General features: G+C 40.9%; 2 protein-coding genes across 3 annotated transcripts; both read left to right on the top strand.

Moving 5' to 3' along the window:
* The first annotated feature begins 2,955 nt into the window (after window positions 1–2,955).
* On the top strand, window positions 2,956–4,280 carry LOC108680860. 2 transcript variants are annotated; one of them, XM_018169776.2, is made up of 2 exons: window positions 2,956–3,251; window positions 3,641–4,280. In XM_018169776.2, the coding sequence occupies exons 1-2, from the start codon at window positions 3,015–3,017 to the stop codon at window positions 4,178–4,180; spliced, it is 777 nt and encodes a 258-aa protein (XP_018025265.1). In that variant the 5' UTR covers window positions 2,956–3,014; the 3' UTR covers window positions 4,181–4,280. The 2 variants fall into 2 exon arrangements, with proteins under 2 accessions (XP_018025265.1, XP_018025264.1); XM_018169775.2 differs by having other exon boundaries at window positions 3,638–4,280.
* A 1,421-nt stretch (window positions 4,281–5,701) lies between these two features.
* On the top strand, window positions 5,702–10,664 carry LOC108680859. The gene is made up of 8 exons (XM_018169773.2): window positions 5,702–5,884; window positions 6,338–6,471; window positions 6,951–7,110; window positions 7,578–7,850; window positions 8,325–8,356; window positions 8,649–8,770; window positions 8,950–9,075; window positions 9,819–10,664. Exons 1-8 carry the CDS (start codon window positions 5,757–5,759, stop codon window positions 10,191–10,193), a joined length of 1,350 nt encoding a protein of 449 aa, XP_018025262.1. The 5' UTR covers window positions 5,702–5,756; the 3' UTR covers window positions 10,194–10,664.
* The last annotated feature ends 12,264 nt before the right edge of the window (window positions 10,665–22,928 follow it).

Below are 22,928 nucleotides of genomic sequence, written 5' to 3'. Positions count from 1 at the left end.
TAGACCTCCCAAGATAGTCTGGCCAGGTGAAAGAACCAATACTATATTGGTTGTGCCAGGCCTTTAGAGCTAAAAGGTTAGGAGTGCCCCTAACAGTATCACTGTTTATCTTGCTTTTTACAGTGTCATTCTGTTTCTGTGTTAGCTTAGGCAACTTTTGAATGACTAATATCTATTTTCCTACTGCTATAATCCATACCAGTACTGAAAAAATGATTTTCTGCATATTGGAACAGGATAACACCCTTTATTTAATACTTTTTCTCTTTGACCCACTCATTATTTCAGGCTAGATTTCAACTACTACGATTCTTATGATTTGATTGCACGGCGTTATTATAGGTTTTTGAAAACATTAATGTCAATTACCTATGATATTCTTCACAAGTTTATGGTCTGGCTGATATTTTAAAGAGTTTTTCCAAAAAACTAAATTTTTTGAGCGTGCGCTATATTGTGTGTACCATATATGGCACACGAGACAGTCAAAGTGTTAACACTTGTTCAGCTTACAGTAAAGACGAATATTATTGTTGCCTTTTAGCTGTTTTAGGGTAAAGTTAGAGATTTGGGGCAACATGTGCATGGACTTTGTAAATAAATGTGAGCCTTCTAAATGGCTTTTCATAGCCGAGATATGGAATTCACGTCTCGAAAAATGAAATGAACTCACAGTTTGAAGAAATGGAATCACAGCTGGCAAAGCCATGCAACCACGGCTTGAAAAATTGAGTCTTGGCTTGCCAAGTAGATATATTCCATGCCTGTCAGCAAGATCTGGACTAAGATACTTCCTGGCCTACTTATAAGACTGAAGGGCAACAAAAAATGTTCTCCTATGACCTTTGCCACTATGCTGAGTCCAGGGTGCAAAGTAGATACAGATTTTAGCCCAAAACTTCTATCATTGAATTTTTTTATGAAGCCTTTTACAGTGTTTAATTTTTTTGTTTTCTGTATGATTTTGGTTGATCCACAACCCACATAGAAATAATAATAGGCTAATGAATGCTTTTGTAGGTATCTGAAAGAAAAAACATTTTTTCTTTTATCATAATGAAAATTATAGATATACATCTGAAAAGAGAAAAAAAATACAGAAAATTACCATATAAAGTTATTTATAGGATATATGATAGGTTAGGTCAAGTTAGGTTAGGTGAAGGTAATTTATATTGGGTTAGGTTTCATAAGGATAGGTTAGGGTAGCTTAATTTAGATTGAATTGGTTCAAATATTTTTGGCATTTTTCAAATACTATAAGCTAATTATGTTGTTTGATGGAGGAGTGAATTTAGTTGATTATATTTCATAATTGACTTCAATTGGTAGGAATGATTTAATTATTTCAGAATGAGATTACTTAGAATCATTTGTAGTGGTGAAGTTATTGCAATCATTCATTTAAATTTTTTACTCACGTGGGCTCTACGTTTTGGAGTTTGGTGATTAACTAGGAGAGTACCTATTATTAATGTACATGGTGGGTGTTTGTTAGATATGTTAGTTGATTTTTTGTGGAAATTTGTAGGTTATTTGTGACATGATGAGAGATGTGTGTGGGCATGTATTCAGATTGTTGATTTGTTGTGAGCAACTTTTATTGTAGTTCTTATCATGCGTGTTGAAAGTATTATATGAATTAGTACCGTCAACCGGGGCTACTCGGGACGGGCGGGGCTACTCAAGACAGTCCTCCAACATGGCGTATAACTGTTATAGTAGCAAAACTAATTGGAATATTGCAAAACTAAATATAGTGGCGTAAACGTCAACATTTTTCCTATCTATGTAGTATAAAGGAATTCGAAAAATACTACATTTACTAGCTTTGAAAATTTCCTGAAAAAAATGGTGAAAAATGCTATTTTGAAAAGTTACTTCTGCTAAGGTCTGCAGCAAAAAAAATATTCGCCGTATTAAAAAATTTTACTTACATAAAAGATGCACCCAGGTGTCGGCTTGAAAACGTAATTGACGGAATTGTCCTATCTCATTCCAAAAAAAAAAAATGGCGGCCATTTCCGCACAGTGGGGCTACTCAGGACACCCCCCCAGGGCTATTCAGGACACCCCCAAAAACGCATTTACAGTAGAACCTCAGTTAGCAAAGGCTCCAGTTAAGAGAAAAATTGATTAAAACAAAGAATATTTATTACATTTACCTCGTCAGCGAAAAAATTTCACTTATTGAAAAATTAGTGCATCATTGGTCATCACAAAATTGTGCAAGGAATGTCATATATAGAATTGTGCACCGGGCATCATAGAATGAAAAGTAATTGACCTAAACTATGATTTATTTCTCCAAAACATATGATGGTTGTCACTAAAATATTCCTTTCTGTTTCAGGTATGTTTTTCACGATCTTTTTTTTATAGTAAATTCACTTAACGTAATTAAAATGGTGTGAAATTACAAGCCATCCTATAAGCTTACAGGTACCGAAAAAATGCTATAAGGCTGCTGATATGAAGCTTGCAGTGGACAAGGTTGTTGTAAATGCTCAATGGCATGTTCATTGATACAGTAATATCGCATCAATAATACAATCATGTCACATCAATAATACAGTACCTTAATGTATATGGTAATATCATATCAATATAGGAAAAACAAGTAAAAATCACAGAAAATGTCAGTTATTCTACCTCTACATCATCTACAATGAAAGAGGAGGAGTTCAGAGTACTGTTAGTAATGGATGAGTATGCTCTGCATGCTTCAAATGTTTTAAAATGAAGTTTTATTCCAAGTGTCCCGAGTAGCCCCATTCGACGGGGCTACTCGGGACACTCTTTTTTTTTTGCTTCTGGCATCTTACAAATAGCATATGGAATTTTTTTGACAATGCCATTCGATAGCCCTCGCAAAGAGCTATAAAATGAGCCTAAACTTGTTTATGAAATGATTCATCATAAGAAGTTATTAACAGTAGGTAATTAACAAAAAAAAAAACGCTCAACTGTCCCGAGTAGCCCCGGTTGACGGTATTGAATGTTGTTAATTAAACATGAATAGTGGTATTATCTGTTCTTACTGGTCTTATCTTTCAAAGGCCATTGCTTCTGAAGAGGTGCGCAAGAATCAGATTAAGAAGAACCACCATGCTCCAAAAAGATACATTTCCTTTTTATATCAAGATGAAAGTGGCCGAATTAAAGTGGAAGAAGATGACAGTAATAAGATGATTGCTGTCATGGGGAACAGAAGAATTAAAAGCAGCCAAGTAACAGGACGATTTTTCAAGGTAATTATGTATGAATTGTTGGTAACTCTATTGTGTAGAAATTTTAAGGTAAACTATTTGGACACTTGCAATTATTATGGTTGTAATGGTTGTCATGTTTGGAGTTCCTCATCGCAAATGGTTTTAGCTAGAATTGGAAACAGAGAGGGTAGAACTCAGAATTGATAATAAAAATGAGGAACTTGATGTAAATTTTGCTGTGGTTTATGGTCAAGTACTTCAAAATAGTAACCATGGTTAAAATCGAAATGAAGCAAAACAGCACAGGCAAAATAGTATATGGTAGGTTATTTAGAAATACTCATGCAATTTTTTGATGTTGTTCTATAATTTTAATAATATTAATCATAAAACTATGTATTCCTGATAATTCCTTACGCTTCCAGCAGGCTGTACCAAGACGACTGGGCACCATAAAGAACCCCCACGAAACTGAGATCCACGTGCACCATATTATTCCGCAATGTAAAATCAAGCTGAGCATCATTGAATGGCAAAAACGAAGCACAGAAGAATTTGACGCAAATTTGGAGGAGTACCTGAATTTACCTCCTATTAGGCAAATTTTTGTAAATAGTTTACTAGAGAAAAAAACCAGAGACGGGAAAGTTTTCCTCAATAAACCAGAGTGCACAGGCATTAATCTTTATAATGCCATATGCTGGTATCCTAGGAACTTAGTTCGTGGTCCTCACCGTGTTCTACGCAATAAAGACCCACTAGAAAACTTTGACACCGAAATTTTTAGTGTACAAAGTGTTAATTACCAGTATGCCTGCACAAAGGCATGGAATGCCATCCAAAATAATTCAGAAAATAGTGACAAAGATTTATTTAGAATTTGTGTGGAAGCTTTAGGTGATTTGGAGATGCCAGAAGTACGTTGGGTGAAGGGGGAAAATGGGAAATATGATGCCCAAAAATATTAGCTATGATACAAGTACACTAATATGTTTAATGGGAATTTTTATAGTTGTGGTGTCCATAAAGATTGAGATAAACTCTTCTATTTTTGTTGTCGTTTCTATGTTTGCCTTTGTACTTGAATAAAATTAAAACTTTTTAAAATTTTAATTATAGTTGCATTTGGTAGGAAAATTATGATGTATTTTTAATGTACTTGAATAAAATTGAAACTTTTTAAAATTTTAATTATAGTTGCATTTGGTAGGAAAATTATGATGTATTTTTAATGTACTTGAATAAAATTGAAACTTTTTAAAATTTTAATTATAGTTGCATTTGGTAGGAAAATTATGATGTATTTTGTATCAGAATTGTGTGCAATGTGAATTAGACATGAAAACACCAACAAAAATTAGACAAAAGCGCCTAATGCAAACCTGAGTTTCATTTACTTGTATAAGATACTTAGAAGATATGTTTAATACTTGTTTATAATGAAAGTTTATCACATTATAATCACATTATATCAAATACATGTGATAATACATGTAATGAACTTGTTTCTAAGTTTATCTTTTTTTGTGCCTGAACTAAACCAAATAGTTTTTGTATGTGATAATCTGATAACTGTTTTGATAGGTAGTTGAATTTTTACCTGCTTTCCACACTTAAATAATTTTACTTGAAGTTTTTTTATTTTTTTTTCCTTGAATTTGTATACCGCCAGTCTTGAGAAATAGTGAGTTTGTCCTAATAAATGTGCACTATTTGATCTTGTATGGGTTATCCTGACCTAATTAGACCGGAGTGTATCTGTGCTTCAATCAGGAAGTGTCACTATTCGAAAATGATTAATTTTTCAGAATATAGCATGATATGATTTATTCTAAGTTAGATTTCGGAGTCAGAGAGTTAACTTGATCAATGTTAATTGAAGAATAAAAATATTTTGACCATTTAACCCGCTGTAGGAGGTTCATGATAAATTTAGCCAATCAGTTGACGGTAATGGGAATAATTGGTCCTTATTTTCTTGAAGAAAACGAACGCGCAGTTACCGTTAATGGAGCTCGTTACAGGAACATGATCGAGGAATTTTTTCTTTTAAGACTCGAAGAAATTAACGTTAGGAACGTGTGGTTTCAGCAAGATGGAGCCACAGCACACACAGCACGAGACTCAATGAATTTGTTGCGACAACATTTCCCCGACCGCCTCATCTCTCTCAGAGGCGGTCTCCAATGGCCGCCACGCTCTCCAGATTTGACTCCATGCGATTTCTTATTATGGGGTTGTTTGAAATCTCTGGTTTAAGTAGATCGAAAACAGACCATAGCACACCTCAAGAACAACGTTCGCGACGCCATTACCAACATAGCGATTGACATGCTGCAAAGAGTGGATAAGAATTTCAAAAATCGATTTCATCAGTGTATGCGCAATGTGGGTTGCCATTTATCTGATGTCATTTCCAAGACTGTATGAAAAAAAATTGGGATATTTTATTCTCTAATAAAAAAAGTTAAAACAACAATTGAAGTACTTTGGTTTTTATTGACCTTTCAAATAAATAAGTTTCTCTCGTGCATCCTGTATCTGATGCTACTGATGGCATGCCTTACTTTTTTTCATGTCTTCATTGTAATGTTGGGTGTGGGCAGGTGCTGGCGTGGACCTGCACGCCCCTCGTGGTGTCGTCCTTCTGCTGGACGAGCAACACGGCGCAGGTGTGGCGGCAGTTGTAACGTAGCACATTACAACTTCTGTACAATTACAACGTCGGACACTACAACTTGTGTAGTTTATAACGGCAATTACAATGTCGGATACTACATGTTGTGTAGTTTCCAACGTGAATTACAACGTTGCACACAACAAGTTATGTAGTTTCAACGAACTCAACATTTACCTATAAGCTACTCATGTGAATATCATAAATGTTAGCTTCCTGCTCTTTAAAAGTGGCTGGAATGAAATTTTTTTTATCTGTGTGTCTTGTTTTGCTGAAAACAAGTGGCAATAATCATATGATGAACAATAAAGGGAGTCGTAACGAATACAACAATTTGTAACTCACTAACTCAACTTTGTAACTCGATACCTTAAACTAAAAATTTGTAAGCTACTGCTGGCCTTATGCATCTTACCCGCTTACAAACTGTCCCCCCCTTAACCCCCAGACTGATGGGTGAACCACACTCGTCTGCGAGGCTCCCCAAGCAGCAGCTGGTGGGGGAGGCTATAGTGCGTGGGCCTCTTGACGCCTGTGGGCGCCTCTCAGGGAGCCTGAGCCTCAATCGTCGCGACTTTGCAGGTTCGAGTGCAGATCAAGTGCCTTGTTTTACCACAGAATGCCGTCACTTGTGCTGTGTCATGCGCGCCATTTTCCTCCTGAAATGTTATGAGTTTTTACCGCTATAAGTGTCGTAAGTAATTTAAAAGCAAAGAAAACGCCAAGAAAATTCACCAAATCGATATTGAAAACGTTTCGAAGTCCAGCTCCATCTTAATATGATTTTATTCATTTTTAGTTTAGTCGAACTTGATGGAGCTGTACTCCGAAATGTTTTCAATATCGATATGGTGAATTTTCTTGGCGTTTTCTTTGCTTTTAAATTCCTTGTGAACTTGCGATATAAGCAGACTGATAATATAAGCACTTATAAGTTTCGTTGTTTGGGCGGTGTTAAATTAATTGGGACATTTAGGACTGAGGTAGTTTTTTTCAGTGGTTATATCTTAGGTTAATATTATTTCTCGCTTATTGTGTATTGACTCAAGTTGATTGGTCAGGTCCCAAATTGGCAATAGAAGGAGCGATGAACCCAGCCTGGGGGATGAGGAGCCTGCAGCAGCTCGCGCCCTCTCAACGCGCTGCTTCTGGCGGCGCCCCCACCGCCCCTCACGCGCCTGGCCTCCTCAACACTGACTCGGAGCACAGCATCAGCACCAGGTTCGCCTCACACGTCCTTAAAATTCAAAGTTATTTGTGAGGATGTGACTCGTCTATTTATTTATTCACGAGACGTATAACGCGCCGGTTTGTTGCATAATATCATACGCTAATTCTTACTCTGAGTATCAGGGCCTATACTTCAAGAAAAGTTAAGACATCGTAAGTTAACCAGCCTATCATTGACGGCCTTTCAAGCAAAATCCACCAATCATAGACAAGAAAATTGAGCGTAAGTACTTACGTTCACTTAGCGAGTTTTGAAAGTAGGACTCCTGGTCTCTGACGACAGTGTTGCCGTGCAGGTACATAATATCATGCGCTAGTATCAGGTCTCTGACGACAGTGTTGCCGTGCAGGTACATAATATCATGCGCTAGTATCATGTCTCTGACAACTGTGTTGCCATGCAGGTACATAATATCATGCGCTAGTATCATGTCTCTGACAACTGTGTTGCCGTGCAGGTACATAATATCATGCGCTAGTATCAGGTCGCTGACGACAGTGATGCCATACAGATACTCCATTGAGTCCGGCTTCCAGTACTACGCCAGCAGCCGGCAGCAGCGCAAGGGGCGCATGCGGCGTCACTCGCTAGACTCGCAGCTCTCCTTCCACGTGTCCGACGTGGAGCGCGAGGCCGCCCGCCACACCATCGTGCGCTTCGCTGCTGCTGCTGCTCCTGCTGGGGGTGTAGGGGCTCCCAACAGAGCGTGCGTGCACTCCTTCAGCTCCAGGTGAATTTTCTTGTGATGTGTAGCCGGATTACGAATAGGATTTCTCCTTTGTGGTAATTTTACGTTTCAGTCGTACAAGTTCTTGAAGACTTTTTAAACAAGTATAAGCATTATTTAGGGATCAACAAACTGAACGCGCCCATAACACTGCAACAAGTCGCTGCTTGGCAGGGCACTGGTGTCGGCGATTACCGTCATTTGTTTTCTTCGTTTACATCGCTTGAATATCGAGCGATCCAGCAGCATGTGTGTGCTGCTGGACTTGTGATATTAATATGTTGACGATATAAATTCTAAGGGTAGTACCAGAGGATACCTATTCTACGATTGGGAATTTAAATAATTGAGTAGAAATTATCCCGCACATACTTTATTAGTCTTGGAGATTTTCTTTCTGTCAATCTGTACTAATCATTTCAATTGGAAAATTGAAATATTATTGGAGTACAATTGTCTCTTTGCCTCTAAGTGCAGTTCAATCATGCATGCTCTCTACCGTCAATCGAGTTAGTTCTCACAAATCAAGCTAGCTGCAACCACTAAATAACCTGATTCACTATATTGAGATAGTGAATTAGGCAAGCTAATTACCAAATGAAGGCAATTGTCTTGCTAAGTTAGTGTTACTTTAGGGTTAATGTAACTAACTCCCTACCAAGCCGGTCAACTTACTGGTGTGTTGCAGTCTTTCATTGTAATAAACCTACTTCTGAATTATGGGAGATGGCGTCTTCGTTTAGTTTAGAAATTAATCCGATTAGATGATAAATAATCTTTAATTACTAATATATTTTATAGGACGTCGCGAGTCTCTCAGTCCGGGCGGAGCGGCCGGGTGGCTGGGGCGCAGGCTCGTCAGCGGGGCTCGCGAGTCTCGGCGCTGTTCCTACACGTCTGAGGACAGCAGCTTCAGCTCTGTGGTGTGCATACTTCATTTCTGTGTGGCTCCAGTTGTGTATTGGAACGAAGAGTGGTGTATTTTCGACCACATATCTCAGAAAATATTTTTGCTCTATTCTCTGCCTTAACGTCTTTCCTTTCTGGCACTGACTAAAGTTATAGAAATGAGCGTCTGAAGTAACACGTAGTATCCCTTTAGGTGGTGACGGGCGTGAGTGTTGGTGCTGACGACACCACACTTTTCTCGAACATGATGCGCCGCCTGCAGCTCTCCTCCTCAGCGGCATCCAGCCCCTGCCCTCCTGCTGCTGCCCCGCGCGCTAGCGTAGGCAAACGTCTATCTTTAACTTGAAAATTTCAGTTGTTACTTTCAGTTGCTTGACTAGTACTTATTTGAGTTTTACTCAGAGTAGCTGTGTTTTTTTAAGGTTTTTAAAGGTTGTATGGATTAGTGGGCTTGCGGAGCAGCGGAATGTGGGTGAAAAACGTCTGAACGCATTGATTGTTGATTCGTTTTTTGAAATACTAGCACATATATGACGTGCTGTCTGCAGTGATGAACTCTGCTGGTTATAATCCTTCGTCCGCAATTACGGTCAGTGGGCAATTTAGAGACTGAATATACATTAGTAATTAATAACCATAGAAGGCAATATTTGGCTAGTTAAACTTCTAAATATGCTGGTTGCCATTTTCTTTAACAATTTTCTGTGCTCTTACTAATTCCTGAGTTGAGAGAAATTAGTCGCAGAAAGGGTTGAAGTGTGAGGAAGGGTTGAAGTGTGAGGAAGGGATGAAGTGAGAGGAAGGGATGAAGTGTGAGGAAGGGTTGAAGTGTGAGGAAGGGATGAAGTGAGAGGAAGGGATGAAGTGTGAGGAAGGGTTGAAGTATGAGGAAGGGATGAAGTGTGAGGAAGGGGTGAAGTGTGAGGAAGGGGTGAAGTGTGAGGAAGGGTTGAAGTGTGAGGAAGGGATGAAGTGTGAGGAAGGCATGAAGTGTGAGGAAGGCATGAAGTGTGAGGAAGGCATGAAGTGTGAGGAAGGGATGAAGTGTGTTGTTGTGTGCAGGACGTGAAGGAGGCAGCGCTGTGCAGCCGTGCGACCATAGGCGTGCAGACGTCCCTGGAGGACCAGGACTTGCGGTTCCCTCACCTCTCATCCCCGCGCCACGTGCCGCTCGTTGACAAGGCCACGCAAGTGTCACCGAATTTCAGCTCGCACCGCGTGACTCCAACCTTCAAGCCTTACCACCGCTCCCCCCCTCGTCTCTTCAGTAGACAAGCCTCTCTACCGTCCAGTAGCGAAGATATTATTAGTAAAGATGATTCTCAATCGGGCTGGAGAAACGTCCAAAATTATGTGGGGTTACAATGGACACGAGAACAACGTCAAAGACGACCTGAAATACGGTGGATACTTACATGGTGCCTTGCCTGGGCCTAGCCTCACCAGACGCCTCCCTGCTGGTGTAGTTGGTGGTAGAGACGGCGGCGACATGGTCAGACAAAAGCGAAAGAAACGCAGAAACACAAGCCGCTCTCACGGCGCTGTAGGCCGTCGTGGCGCGGTCGCTGAGACCAGTTTTGTTAACAGCACAGATTTGTTATTAGCGAAGTCGAGGAAAGAAAGACGCAACGCTGGCAAGCGGCGAGACTCGGCATCAGGACTAACTGATCTCTTCCCTCACTGTTCGGCCGAGAGGCCTAACTTTAATATGAAGCCGTGTGGCGTTTCGAAAATATCCGATAAGACGGCCAGCACAGGTCTTGAAGCTGAGACTGTCTCGACCGTCCTTGACTTGAAAGATTTTTCTGATTAATAGTGCACCTATAATGATGGCGTCAGGTTATATTAAATTACCCCTCAGGAGGGACTTCTGACGTGTGTCTGTGCGCGTCAGAAGTCCTATGGGATTTCGCGTTCCTAGGGGGATTGTTCCTGAGCGCCCCACCGCTGAGCTCGCGGTGTCTGACCGTTGGTCTAAGTTGTGGGGTTAAGTTATTATGTAGGTAGGATTCCTTACATTTCCCTTCTCTGTCTCTCTCGTGCGGGCGGCCGACGTCCCGTGTAAGCGACCTCTTGTTCGAGTGTCTTAGTTTCTGTCGCTTTTCACCTGTCCCTCCTTGTCACTTCGTCTCTTTGAGATGCTAACGCTGCTTCCTTCGAGCCAGCTTCAGCGGGCTGGACAACTGAGACCTTCCGCCCCTTGTGGGTGATGAATAATTTGAGACTTTGAATAATTGAGACCTTCCGCCTTATGGCGATGTTACATTTTGACCTCCGGCGCGAAATAGCTTGAAAGCTGAAGCGCTGGCAAACCATTCTACTACTACTACTATATTAAATTATAAATAGACTTTATGTGGTCGAATTTTACATCATTGCAATTGACTTTCGCTCGCTCACTACTCCAGATCTGGGATTTCTTCAGCGTTAGTTTCCATCTGCTAGTTCACTCGGATAAATTTCTTTTCTATGTACCCTTAAATTTCTAAGTTCCGTTCATTAAGTGAACATTTGTTTAGCTGGGGTGAAGAGCGGGCGTGACATGCGCTACTGCTAACCTTAATCTCTTCCATGTAAACCAAGAATATTTCGTGTGCTGGATCTCTAAACGCTTCAATGTGTCAATCGTACTTTTATGATAATTTACTTTAAATAAGAAATGTTATGACGAGAACCATAGGTAATGCTGGAATAACACTACCTACGGAGGTACCTATAATTCAAACTTATCTCATTTGATGGCTTCTCAGTTATCAGGAGAGATAGTTTGTCACTAATGCATCGAGTTAAGAGAGGTATTTTTCTACGTCTCAAAAGCAATTTTTCCTACCTGATAGTATAAATATAGGAAGCCCCTACCTTCTGTAGTGGCTTCCTATACTGTTATGCTGCTATCATTCTTACAATTGTTTCTACATAATAGCTGCAGTAGCCACAAACTATTGTGTTATGTTGATGTCATTCTGGCAATTGTTTCTACATGATAGCTGCTGTAGCCATTAACTATTGTGTTCTGATGTCATTCTGGCAATTGTTTCTACATGATAGCTGCTGTAGCCACTTACTATTGTGTTCTGTTGCTGTCATTCTGGCAATTGTTTCTACATGATAGCTGCTGTAGCCATTAACTATTGTGTTCTGTTGCTGTCATTCTGGCAATTGTTTCTACGTGATAGCTGCTGTAGCCACTAACTATTGTGTTATGTTGATGTCATTCTTGCAATTGTTTCTACGTGATAGCTGCTGTAGCCACTAACTATTGTGTTCGTTGCTGCCAGTTATGCTATTCTAGGTGATCGCGGCTATTATCTTCACTGCCATCTATGATTCTTGCTATTATTTCTAAGTTATCGCGGCATTACCCGCTCTGGATTGTGTTGGGCAGCTGTTGATTTATGTGTAGTTAGCGACCGTTGTGTTGCTAACTCACTAAATAAGTGAACTCCTCTCGACTGGAGGAAGAAAGGCCTAAACAATTTTGTAAAACAAGTGATTCTCTTAATTTAAGTTTTTAAGTGTTATCATATTCCTCACTCCAAGAATCTCGTATGTGCTTCCAGTTTTTACAAGGATCAGAATATCTTCTGTTCAGCGTTTTCATTATAACTCTTTCACTACTGAATTTTAAATATTAAAGTGACTTATGATAAGCTTCTTCATTGTATTGTAAAGTTTGGAAAGGCAGCATTTGTGCTGCACTGCATAAAGCGTGCCAGACCATAATGACTTTTGGATATTATAATTTTAGCTGAATACTCGGATGAATGTTCCGTTATTATTCATGTTTGTAACTAGCAAGTAGTTATAATTATAAGTCCTGATCTAAGGTACAGTACAAGAAAAAACCATTTCTGCTTAAAAAATAAATTTGTAAGTTTGTCCAAGTCCTCTCATTCAAACGAAAATACTCTGTGTAAGTTGTTAAGTTATTGTTAAGATTGCCGTATTTATATGTGTTGTCCTCAATAAATTGTACGTCACATGTTGACGTGTCACACTGCTACCTACCTAACTCGTACCGAAGCTTTAAGCGTCCTCTTGCTTGCCAAATTACATTATAGTATTTATGTTGTGTTGGGCACGCTACGGTGTGGCGGTAGAATGCTTGAAACTCAGTTTTATTCGTCAGTTCACGAATTGTATCTGACTTCCAAGTGATAAAATGGCTCTTGCAAATTTTCAGTTCAACTGAGAAATTTCAGGTGCATTAAGCTGGTATTTAAGTAACGAAATATTCGTCATGATAATTGATAGAAACTGCTGCTTAGGTCACGTTTCGCGTATACAAATACACGATTCACTTGTGTGACTATCCCAAATATATACTGTCTATTGCATGGCTGTTAGCGGACTTTGGAAACTTAGAAAAAAATCTTGTCGGCGCATCCAATTATTTCGTAAAATTTTTGCATAATAATGTTGCGTAAATGTCCATGAACTGCATCTCTAAATTCATTTTTATCGCGTATATGAAAATATTTTGTAGTTGCAGCAGAAATGTTCCAGATCATGGCTCCGTGTTAAGAATATATCTACCTCAGGGCTTGCTCGTTTCTTCTCCCGTATCACCGACCGGCTTCGACTTCGAGCATAAGAATTTATATTTACAAGCAGACCGAAAGCTATTATCCTCCGATAATTAAACCGTTTTTCGTTCAGATTCATATAGTTATTTACGACAATTCTAATTAAATGATTTAATATGAAATCAACTTGATACTTCTACTTTTATCTTAAATCGACATTTAGTATATTTTCCTTTATAAGGACTATTATAGAACTCGTTATATAATCATTTATTTATTCTACCATAACAGGGCTACGAACGAGTCCACGATGCCCGGTATTTTCCTGTAGTATATTTTGTTCAGTTTCGTCCTCTTGTTGGAATCATGTTAAGCTACTAACTGCTCTTGACACGTCGACGTCTTGAGAACTGTTTATCTTGAGTTAGAGCAGACATGATAATTCGAGAGACAACTCAAATAAAAACATGTCTTGGTCCAGATTTCGCCCTATATTTTTTGGGCGACAGGTTCCTGGAGTTGGTAGAAGGAGCTTCGGTTCATTCCGACGCTCAACTCGGAAAAATATATATTTGTGGTTGGCCATCAAATTAACAAGGTCGTGGATAGAATTATACTGAAACCTGGAGATTTGCCTCCACTAAGTCAAACACTAGAAAACGACCAATCTCAGGTGCGGAGAGAAAATAAATTTTGATGTAGGTAGGAAAATGAAACCGTGCATGTCGACTGGTTCATTTGCTGCATCAGTTTTTGTATATCCGTATGCATGGTTTTTTTGACAACAACATGGTTTTATTGTCAACATGGTTTCATTGCTGGTAGATCCTGCACCACTAACTTATTATCTACGTTGAACGATTGGACTCTCCGGATATCCACCAATCAGCCGTGCACCACTCGGCTTTGTCCTCCTCCGGCCTTGACCACCACCTGCCTTGCACCATCAGGCCGCGGATCGAATCTGACTTCCGGGCATCGTTAAATTACGTAACTTTACGTTCACCGCATCTGAGGTTAGGTTTCAGATAGCATAGTTCTGTTCCAAAATTTATCGTCCTTCGACAAGCGGCCGTCCGACCGAGGGCTGGTTCGACCCACGGCCTAGATACGGACGGCTTGAAGTGTTGAAGGCTAGGTTCCGGAAGGCAGGAATCATGATGGTCCATTACGCCCAGGGCAGTTGTGGTCTTCGGCAGGCGACCCTTGCCAAAGCATTTCACAGTGTTCCGCATGAGCGGCTGTTACGTAAAGTGAAGTCTTTGGGAATTGAGGGAAACGTACTCCAATGGATCAGAAATTTCCTAGTAGGTAGACGACAACGTGTCAGTATTAACGTAACTGTGTCAGACTGGGCATCAGTGCGCAGTGGCGTGCCACAAGGAAGCGTTCTTGGGAATATTTTGTTCGTTGCTTTTATAAACGAACTGCCAAAATTTAAGCAGTGTCCAGCGTGTGCTCCATGTATGCCGACAACACAAAAGTTTATAATACTGTTAAGGATGCATCAAATAACGCGCAATTGCATGATGATCTTGACAGTTTGGTTAACTGGACTGATACATGGCAGCTGCGGTTTAATGCTGACCAGTGTAAAGTACTTCACCTCGGGAAGAACAATGAACAGTATAGTTGTATAGTATAGAATCATCGGCATTAAAGAATAGGCCCGGATAGGCCTGTCGCCGATTCTTGTACTTTTCTCGACTAGACTGGCCTTTTGATCAGATCTTTTCAACGGACGGTAGATTAAAAACTGCTTCTAGATATCAGTTGTTCCGTAGGGTACGAGACATTTTAAGACTAAACATATGCTCATGCATAGCCTTGTCTAGTTTGTTCTTGAACGCGTTCATACTCGGGGGACGCATTATAGACCGCTACATAGCCCTTGCCCACAATTCAATATCTATTACGCTAGAGGGCATATTAGCCTGTGTGATTAAGTGCTTAAAGCCATAGGCGTCATTTCCTTTCCTGGATATGAATCAATCAGCCAGATAACATCAAGCCACCGAAGCAACAGCCGTGGGCAAATAGCCAAACTGTTGCGTGCTTGTATTAAACACAGCCTGGCGTATTCGCGGCTTTTGAAAATAAGCGCCTGACATAACAGCGCCGTTACGTCACAGCAACTGCTTCATGGCGCTCTACTCCACAGGCTAAAGCGCAAACCGCCGTCCCTATAACGCCATGCCCCGGCTCTCCCCCTTCGCAGCCAGCAGAAGGCTTTTCTCGTTGCCCGATCAGTAATGCGCCTGGCGCGATGGAGGGACCTAACCTAACCTAACCAAACCTAACCTATCCTGGCGCACAACTGATCAGCAATTGAAGAAAGCCTTATGGCTGCGAAGGGGGAGAGCCGGGGCATGGCGTTATAGGGACGGCGGTTTGCGCTTCTGCCCGTGGAGTGCAGCGGGATTACGCCAGTCCTGTAAATAGCAGATCAGGTTTACGATGATCCGGCGTGGCCTGCGACCAGTAAGGCTTACGGCGTGTGTAAGAAGTGATAGTATGGGGTAAAATTCTGTGGAGTAGGACCTGTTGATAATTGACTATTTGATTCAACAGGCTGTGGAGTGAGGTAGGTGTTGCTTAAAGTTGGTGTGGGGAGATGACTCAGTTACCTACAGCTTCTTGGGTGTGAGCTGAGTTTAGTTATTGCATTATAGGGTAGGCGTTGGCGCCAGGGCTTGTTTACGAGCTAAATTTGTGGTGTAGGGCTGTGCTCCCATACTCGGAGCGTCAACAATATCTTCAGGGAGGCTGTTCCACATGTCAGTGACTCGAAGCGAGAAGAAATGTTGTCGCATGTATAAGTTGCACCGCAGTTTTTTTAGTTTATAGCTGTTGCCCCTGGTGTTGGTTCTTGTTTCAAATTCTAGTAATCCTTTTGGGACCTTGTACAAACCATGAGTATACTTGTATACTTCAATGAGGTCACCACGCAAGCGACGATAATGGAGACCGGGGAGCTTCATAATCTTCAATCTTTCTTCATATGACTTGCCCTTTAATCCTGGGATTATCCTTGTTGCACGTCTTTGAACACTCTCAACTAAATTTCTGTCCTTTACAAGTCTCGGTGACCACACAACGTTTCCAAACTCTAGGTTCGGGCGCACGACAGAGGTGAACAACAGCTTCATCATTTTCATATCTAGGTACTCGTAGGAGCGTCTGATCAGTCCAAGCAGTTTATTGGATGTATTAACTTGCGTTTCAATATGCATATAAAAAATTTTAGCTCCTTGTCGACATAAACTCCAAGATCTTTTTCCACGCAAGACTTCTCAATCATAACCCTCTCGTTGCAACCGTGTCTTCTCATGCTGTAAGCTTGTTGTTCATTGTTCTTGCCGAGGTGAAGTGCTTTACACTTGTCAGCATTGAAACGCAGCTGCCACGCATCAGCCCAGTCAACTAAACTATCAAGATCATTTTGCAGTTGCATTTTATTTGACGCATCCTTAACTGTATTATAAACTTTTGTGTCATCGGCATACATGGAGCACACGCTTGACACTCTTTCTGGTAGATCGTTTATAAAAGCGACGAACAAAACAGGTCCAAGAACGCTTCCTTGCAGTACGCCACTGCGCACAGTTACCTAGTCTGTTACGGTGCCGTTAATGCTGACACATTGTCTTCTGCCTACTAGGACATTCCTTATTCATTGGAGTACATTTCCCTCTATTCCCAAAGAATTCACTTTACGTAACAGTCGCTCATGCGGAACACTATCAAATGCCATGGAAAAATCGAGGTACAGTGCATCCACTGGCACCCTTTCGTCCAGCAGGCGAGTCCAATTATTCAATGTAGACAGGAGATTAGTGGTGCATGATCTGCCAGCAATAAAGCCATACTGACAGTCTGATAGAAAATGGTTAACAGTCAAGTGATCTATAATCCTATCCCTCATAACCGATTCCATCACCTTACACCCAACACTTGTGAGACTTACAGGATGCTAGTTACCTGGGTTACTCATGTCACCTTTTTAGAACAGGGGTGTCACTTGGGCTTCTTTCCAGTCGGCCGGCAAAGTCCCTTCGATTAAGGTTTTTCGAAAGAATACTGTTAAAGGGCCGGCCAGGACGGTTGCTAATTCGTTGAACAATCTAGGGTGAAAACCGTCTGATCCAGATGACTTGTTGGGATTCAGGGAGACCAGGCGCTTGAGAACCTCCTCTTCATGTATCTCGAAACTAGTTAACTTCGAGTCCACTGGTCGCTCCTCAATAGCTGGAATACTGTTCAAGTCCTCATCTGTGAAGACGCTGCCAAAGAACTGATTTAGAACATTGGCCTTGCCCTCGTCAGAAGATATCTTCCGTTGATTTACATTCAAATCTGCAATACCGTCCCTTGTCTCACACTTTGAACTAGTATACAAGAAGAAGACTTTTGGGTTCTTCGAGTTTTTGGCAACGTCTTTTTCAAAATTTTTGACTGCGGTGCGACAAGCGTTTTTAGCTTGATTTCGAGCTCTTGCACACAGGTTATACTCAGCATCGCTACGAGTTCGTAAATAACGCTTGTAGGCTTCCTTCTTTGCTTTTAGCTTTGCTTTAACCGTATTGTTCATCCACTGTGTTTTTCTGACTCCACCGAGCTTTATCGTAGGTACACACGCATCAACTGCAGACATAACTATGTTCTTAAATGAATGACCAGACTCCGCCACATTCATATTCATGATACAGTCCGAAATGTTCGCTGCACTCACTGATTCACGAAGTTTAACATAGTCGCCTTTCGAAAAGTTGAAACGTTCACGCTTCCGAGGCGTCTTTTCTGTATAGCACTTAATACTGAAAAACAATGAGTGGTGGTGACTTATTTAGGAACTGAACAGCAAGATTACAGTATGAGAAGACATAACATAACATCATGATGTCGGCGCTGAAGTGTAGGCCTGATGTGGCCTGTCGCCGATTCTTTTCCTTTTCGTGCCTTGTTCATAGATCTAAAATCGTGTCATTTGACCGGATCTTTTCATGACTGACGATAGTTTGAAGTAGCTACTAGACTTCCACCGGGTTCGATAAAGATTGAGATAGCTGCTGGACTTATTGCCTGGTCCGTAATTTGCTAGGCATTTTAAGACTGAACATATGCTCCTGCATAGCTTCGTCTAGTCTGTTTTTGAAGATGTTCATACTCGGGGCGTCAACGATGCTATCAGGGAGGCTGTTCCACATGTATGATGTCGGTGACTCGAAGCGAGAAGAAATGTTGTCGCATGGATGTGTTCCAACGCTGTATTTTTAGTTTATAGCCGTGACCCCTGGTGTTGGTTCTTTTTAAGCTACAGCATCGAAAGAATACCATTCGATTCGTAAAGACCATACCAATCGAGTAACACAGCCCGATTTTTTATTTTTGCCCTAGTTTTTCACACGCATTTTCCCGTTTTCTTCTCATTTTCTTCTGATTTCCCCCCTCCCCTCCATTTTCAATCCAAACTATGCACAAATCTAAGAAGTGGCTTTGTTGCTCGATAGGTATGGTCTTTACGAATCGAACGGTATATCTTTCAATGCTGTAGCTTGAAAACTGTAGGAAGCTATAACGTTTGCAGTGACAATGAGTTAACTTTTCAGTAGAGCCCGACTTAGTACCGAGCGTATCGGAATAGTCACTCAATGTAGCAAGGATACAAACTAAAGTGATTTACTAAACTTACTGGAGCTTGATTCCAGTCAAGGATGGTGGGAACGACTGCATGCACGCCACCCTATACGACGCCCAGACGGGTAACTGAAGTGCAGCTCAAGCAGACACTCTATTTATGCGCTCGGCAGATAATTTCCCCTTATCTTAAATGTTAAAGAACTCAACCACCCCTAACCCTTTAGCCATATGTCGTGAACGCATAAATCAACGTACAGTGATGGTTATGGTACCGTTGGATAGGTCAGAATGTCAGCTTTAAGATGAGACTTCTAACCGGAAAAGCCAAAATTTTAGGCGATACCCTAAAACAAGCGTTTAATAACAATTCAGGAAACTGCGCAATTGTGAAGATTTCCTAGAGGCGTAGCACAAAATTTTATTAAAGGCAGAGATATTCTAAAACTAGCTTTAGTATTATTAGGAATATCTTACCAGGACTCCACTCCACTGTCTACTAACTGGCCGACTAATCTAGACACTGCGTCCCTATGCGCTCCATGGCGCCAGAACTCGTTCCGAACACGTAATGAACTCGACTCGTACTCGTACGGTTCCCATAAAGTGCCATGGAAGCCGTAGTTAAGACTAGGTAACATTTTTTACTCAATACTAAGCCATACATCCACAGGTTTGCGGTGTTTGTCAGACCACTAATTATAATTAACTGCCATGTCAGTTAGTCAGATAAATTTTGCTAAATCTGCAATTAACTCAATTTAACTGATAACTGTCTACGGACCCTATTAACAATAAATGGCTAACTTGTCATTCTTCAACCCATGTTTTCGAAACAATTCGTATCGTAATCGAAAAACTTGTTTTGTCTTAAATAATTAAGACAAATCTCGTCTCGTCTCGTTATCTCTCGTTTCAAATCTGTCTCGTCAGGCGAGTTCGCTGAAGTGTCGATTCGGTTGTCTCGTCGGGTGCGCAGCCGTAGACCAGCAAATTAACGCTCAAATCAGCCCTGGGGTCAACATCAACCATCTAAATGCTATAGATATTGTCATCCTGGCACATAAGCAGCTGTAGTCAATTGACCTATCTCACCACACGAACTTTAAACCAACACTGCTTCAGCACACAAGCTGCTACTCCACATAGTTAACGGACAATACGTTGTTCTCCAATGCTTTATAACCCATACCATCACTTCTTACACATGCTGTTATCATAAGTGTCCGCTGACCACACTGCATTGTCGCAAATGTGAATTGTACCAAATGGTAATGCGTCATCACCTTACTTAATCCGCAAGACGTTAACCCCGCGTCACTGTTTCCCTGCCTTACTATCCCCTAGCATCTTCTTCCCCCCACACTTACCCCGACTCTCCACCATTATCGCATGACTAACTGGAGGCTTTTCTCGCAGACCTATGATGCTTATCCTAATTAGGTTAGGCTAAGTTAGGTTATGTTAGTTTACAACTCCTATAGATCCTCTTTTCATAGCTTAATGCAGTCAAGTGAGCAGAAACTGAGAAAAGCCGTCCGGCAGTCAGTGCAAGGGATCAAAGCGGGGAGACGGGGTAAGCCTGGAGGTAGTTATGCTAGGGGGAAAACAGCTGCGACGAACGGACAGGCTGGAGTGCTGTATCAACAGCGGTATGGCGTAGGGAGTTGCTTACCGAAAATCGTGATTAGGTTAGACGGCAAGGGATATAGCTGTTGGACGGTTTTCAATACGGCGTAGTCAAGTGAGTTAGCCTACCTTATAGAAACTTAGCATACCCATACGTGTTTTAAGCCTATAAGAAGTTCATTTTTTTGCCTGAAATAATGTTGTATCAAAAAACTGGTGTAGGTGTATTGGGAATAATATATGAACAGTCAATATTAGAATTCCATCCTGGTAGCGGTGACGTCACGCACAAGAACACGTGGTAGCTACTATATAGCTACATCGATTGTGACAAAAAAAATGCACTATTTTGCTGCCCTACAAACAAATAAATGTAAATAATTAGTAATGGAAAATGTGTTGCTGCAACATTTTGAGAGACTGTGCCTAAGCAGAATAATATATTATTATTATAGTAAATGTACTAAAGAATAAAGTAGTTCCTTTGATTGACACTGCTGGCGCTAGCATCTGGGTGTGGATGCGTGATGATGATGATCACCACAACGTCACTCGACTGAGTGCCGCCCAGGCCCACCCCCCTCCGGAGCGCCGAGCCGGTCTTGCCACACTCTGATCATGTAGTGCAGAAGCAGCGAGCAGCACTAAGTAGTGCGGAAGCAGTGAGCAGCAGCGAGCAGCACTATGTAGTGCAGAAGCAGCGAGCAGCACTAAGTAGTGCGGAAGCAGTGAGCAGCACTGAATAGCACTAAGTAGTGCAGAAGCAGCGAGCAGCACTAAGTAGCGTGCAAGCAGCGAGCAGGACTAAGTAGCGCCGAAGGAGTGAGTAACTCTACGTTTAACAGAAGTACGACTTGATTTTGAAACATTTTCTGCAAAATAGTATAGTTAATAATTTTGTGAGTCATATGTTATTGGATGTTATACAATTTATCTGTAATATATAAAAAAAACAAATCTCACATTGCGCACTCTCTGGCAAGTTCGTTGCATCTCCTACAGAGAAAACTATTTCTCCAACGCAATTGAAATCATCGTTGGTTTCTCACTAATTTACAGTTCCAATTTCAAGCTCGACTTTCCAAACAAAATAACCGAAACTGGCTAAAATGGATCGAGACCGCGATTCATTACAAGAGTAAATTAGAGTTAAGGTACGTACGATAGATAACTTCCTTGTACAGTAATTGTCGCAACGTAAATATTTTTGGCAGACTTTTGCTTCTCGCAGGTTACTCTAACTTTCTCTTCTCGCAGGTTACACTAGGATATTCACAGAATGTTATCATAACGCACAACTGAAATTGATTCCCGATGTCGGCAACGCGACTGCAAAACAATAGCTACGCTACACCAATTTTTATTATAATCTACAGGAATTCACGGAAACTTCAGGAAAGTTTCAAGGGTAATTTGAAGGGAAATTGTGGCAATCAAGTTAGCTTCCGTTGGGTGCGTATATATTGACTGGGCCGGCGTCGTATTGACCTGCGCGCGAAGGGCGCCTGGCGCTGTACAGCTACAATAAAAGTGCGCCACAACATGGTTGTGCGTGCATTTTAGCTGTTCCTAAGTGAATAAATTTCTAAGTTGGGAGAACTTAGAAGTTGAAATTAAGAAGTTATTAATATTTATTCTATTCCAGAATCGGTTGAACTGAAACTCGTGACGTTTGAACAGCATTTTAGCTGTTTCAAAATGAATAACTTTCTAGGTTTGGTAGAATTTTTATGTGAAATTTAAGAAGTTATTAATACAAATTGTATTTTTCGCAAACGGCTGAACTGAAACTTGTGAAATTTTAACTAACTTTTTACCGCATCAGAGTGAATAAATTTCTAAGTAGGGCTGTATATGGGGAAGTTTTCAAGTAGAATTTAGAAAGTCATTAATACTAATTCAATTTCAGAAACGGCTGAACTGCCACTCGTGAAATTTGAACCTACAAATTAATTCCTTTTAAAACGACAAAAATGCCACAAAAGTTACACGAGTGTCATTTCAGCCGTCTTTTTGAGTAAATAACCGATGTATGTATATTTTTGATTTTAAAATTTGTAATACATAAATTAAGCCAAAACGCACATTAGTACCGCTGAAAATCTATTACACGAATGGTATTTTTGAACAAATTGATTATGTATTTTATACAGAGGTGGGCAATAGCGCGCTACATGTAGCGGCCGCTACTAGCGGCCGCTACTAGCGGCCGCTACATTTTCAGTAGCGGTAGCGGTAGCTGCGCTACATTTAAGGCAATGTAGCGGTAGCGCCCGCTACATATTTAAGTAGCGATACGAGGTTTTGCCGCTACAGCGCTACCGCTACAGCCTTCAGATAGATAAAGCCTTTAGATTTTACTTAATAGTATTAAATATTA

This window comes from Hyalella azteca, unplaced genomic scaffold (assembly GCF_000764305.2).
Source record: "Hyalella azteca isolate HAZT.00-mixed unplaced genomic scaffold, Hazt_2.0.2 contig6971, whole genome shotgun sequence".
NCBI classification, from domain to species: domain Eukaryota; kingdom Metazoa; phylum Arthropoda; class Malacostraca; order Amphipoda; family Hyalellidae; genus Hyalella; species Hyalella azteca.
The sequence above is the reverse complement of the archived record's forward strand: the minus strand, read 5'-3'. Positions and strand labels throughout refer to the sequence as shown.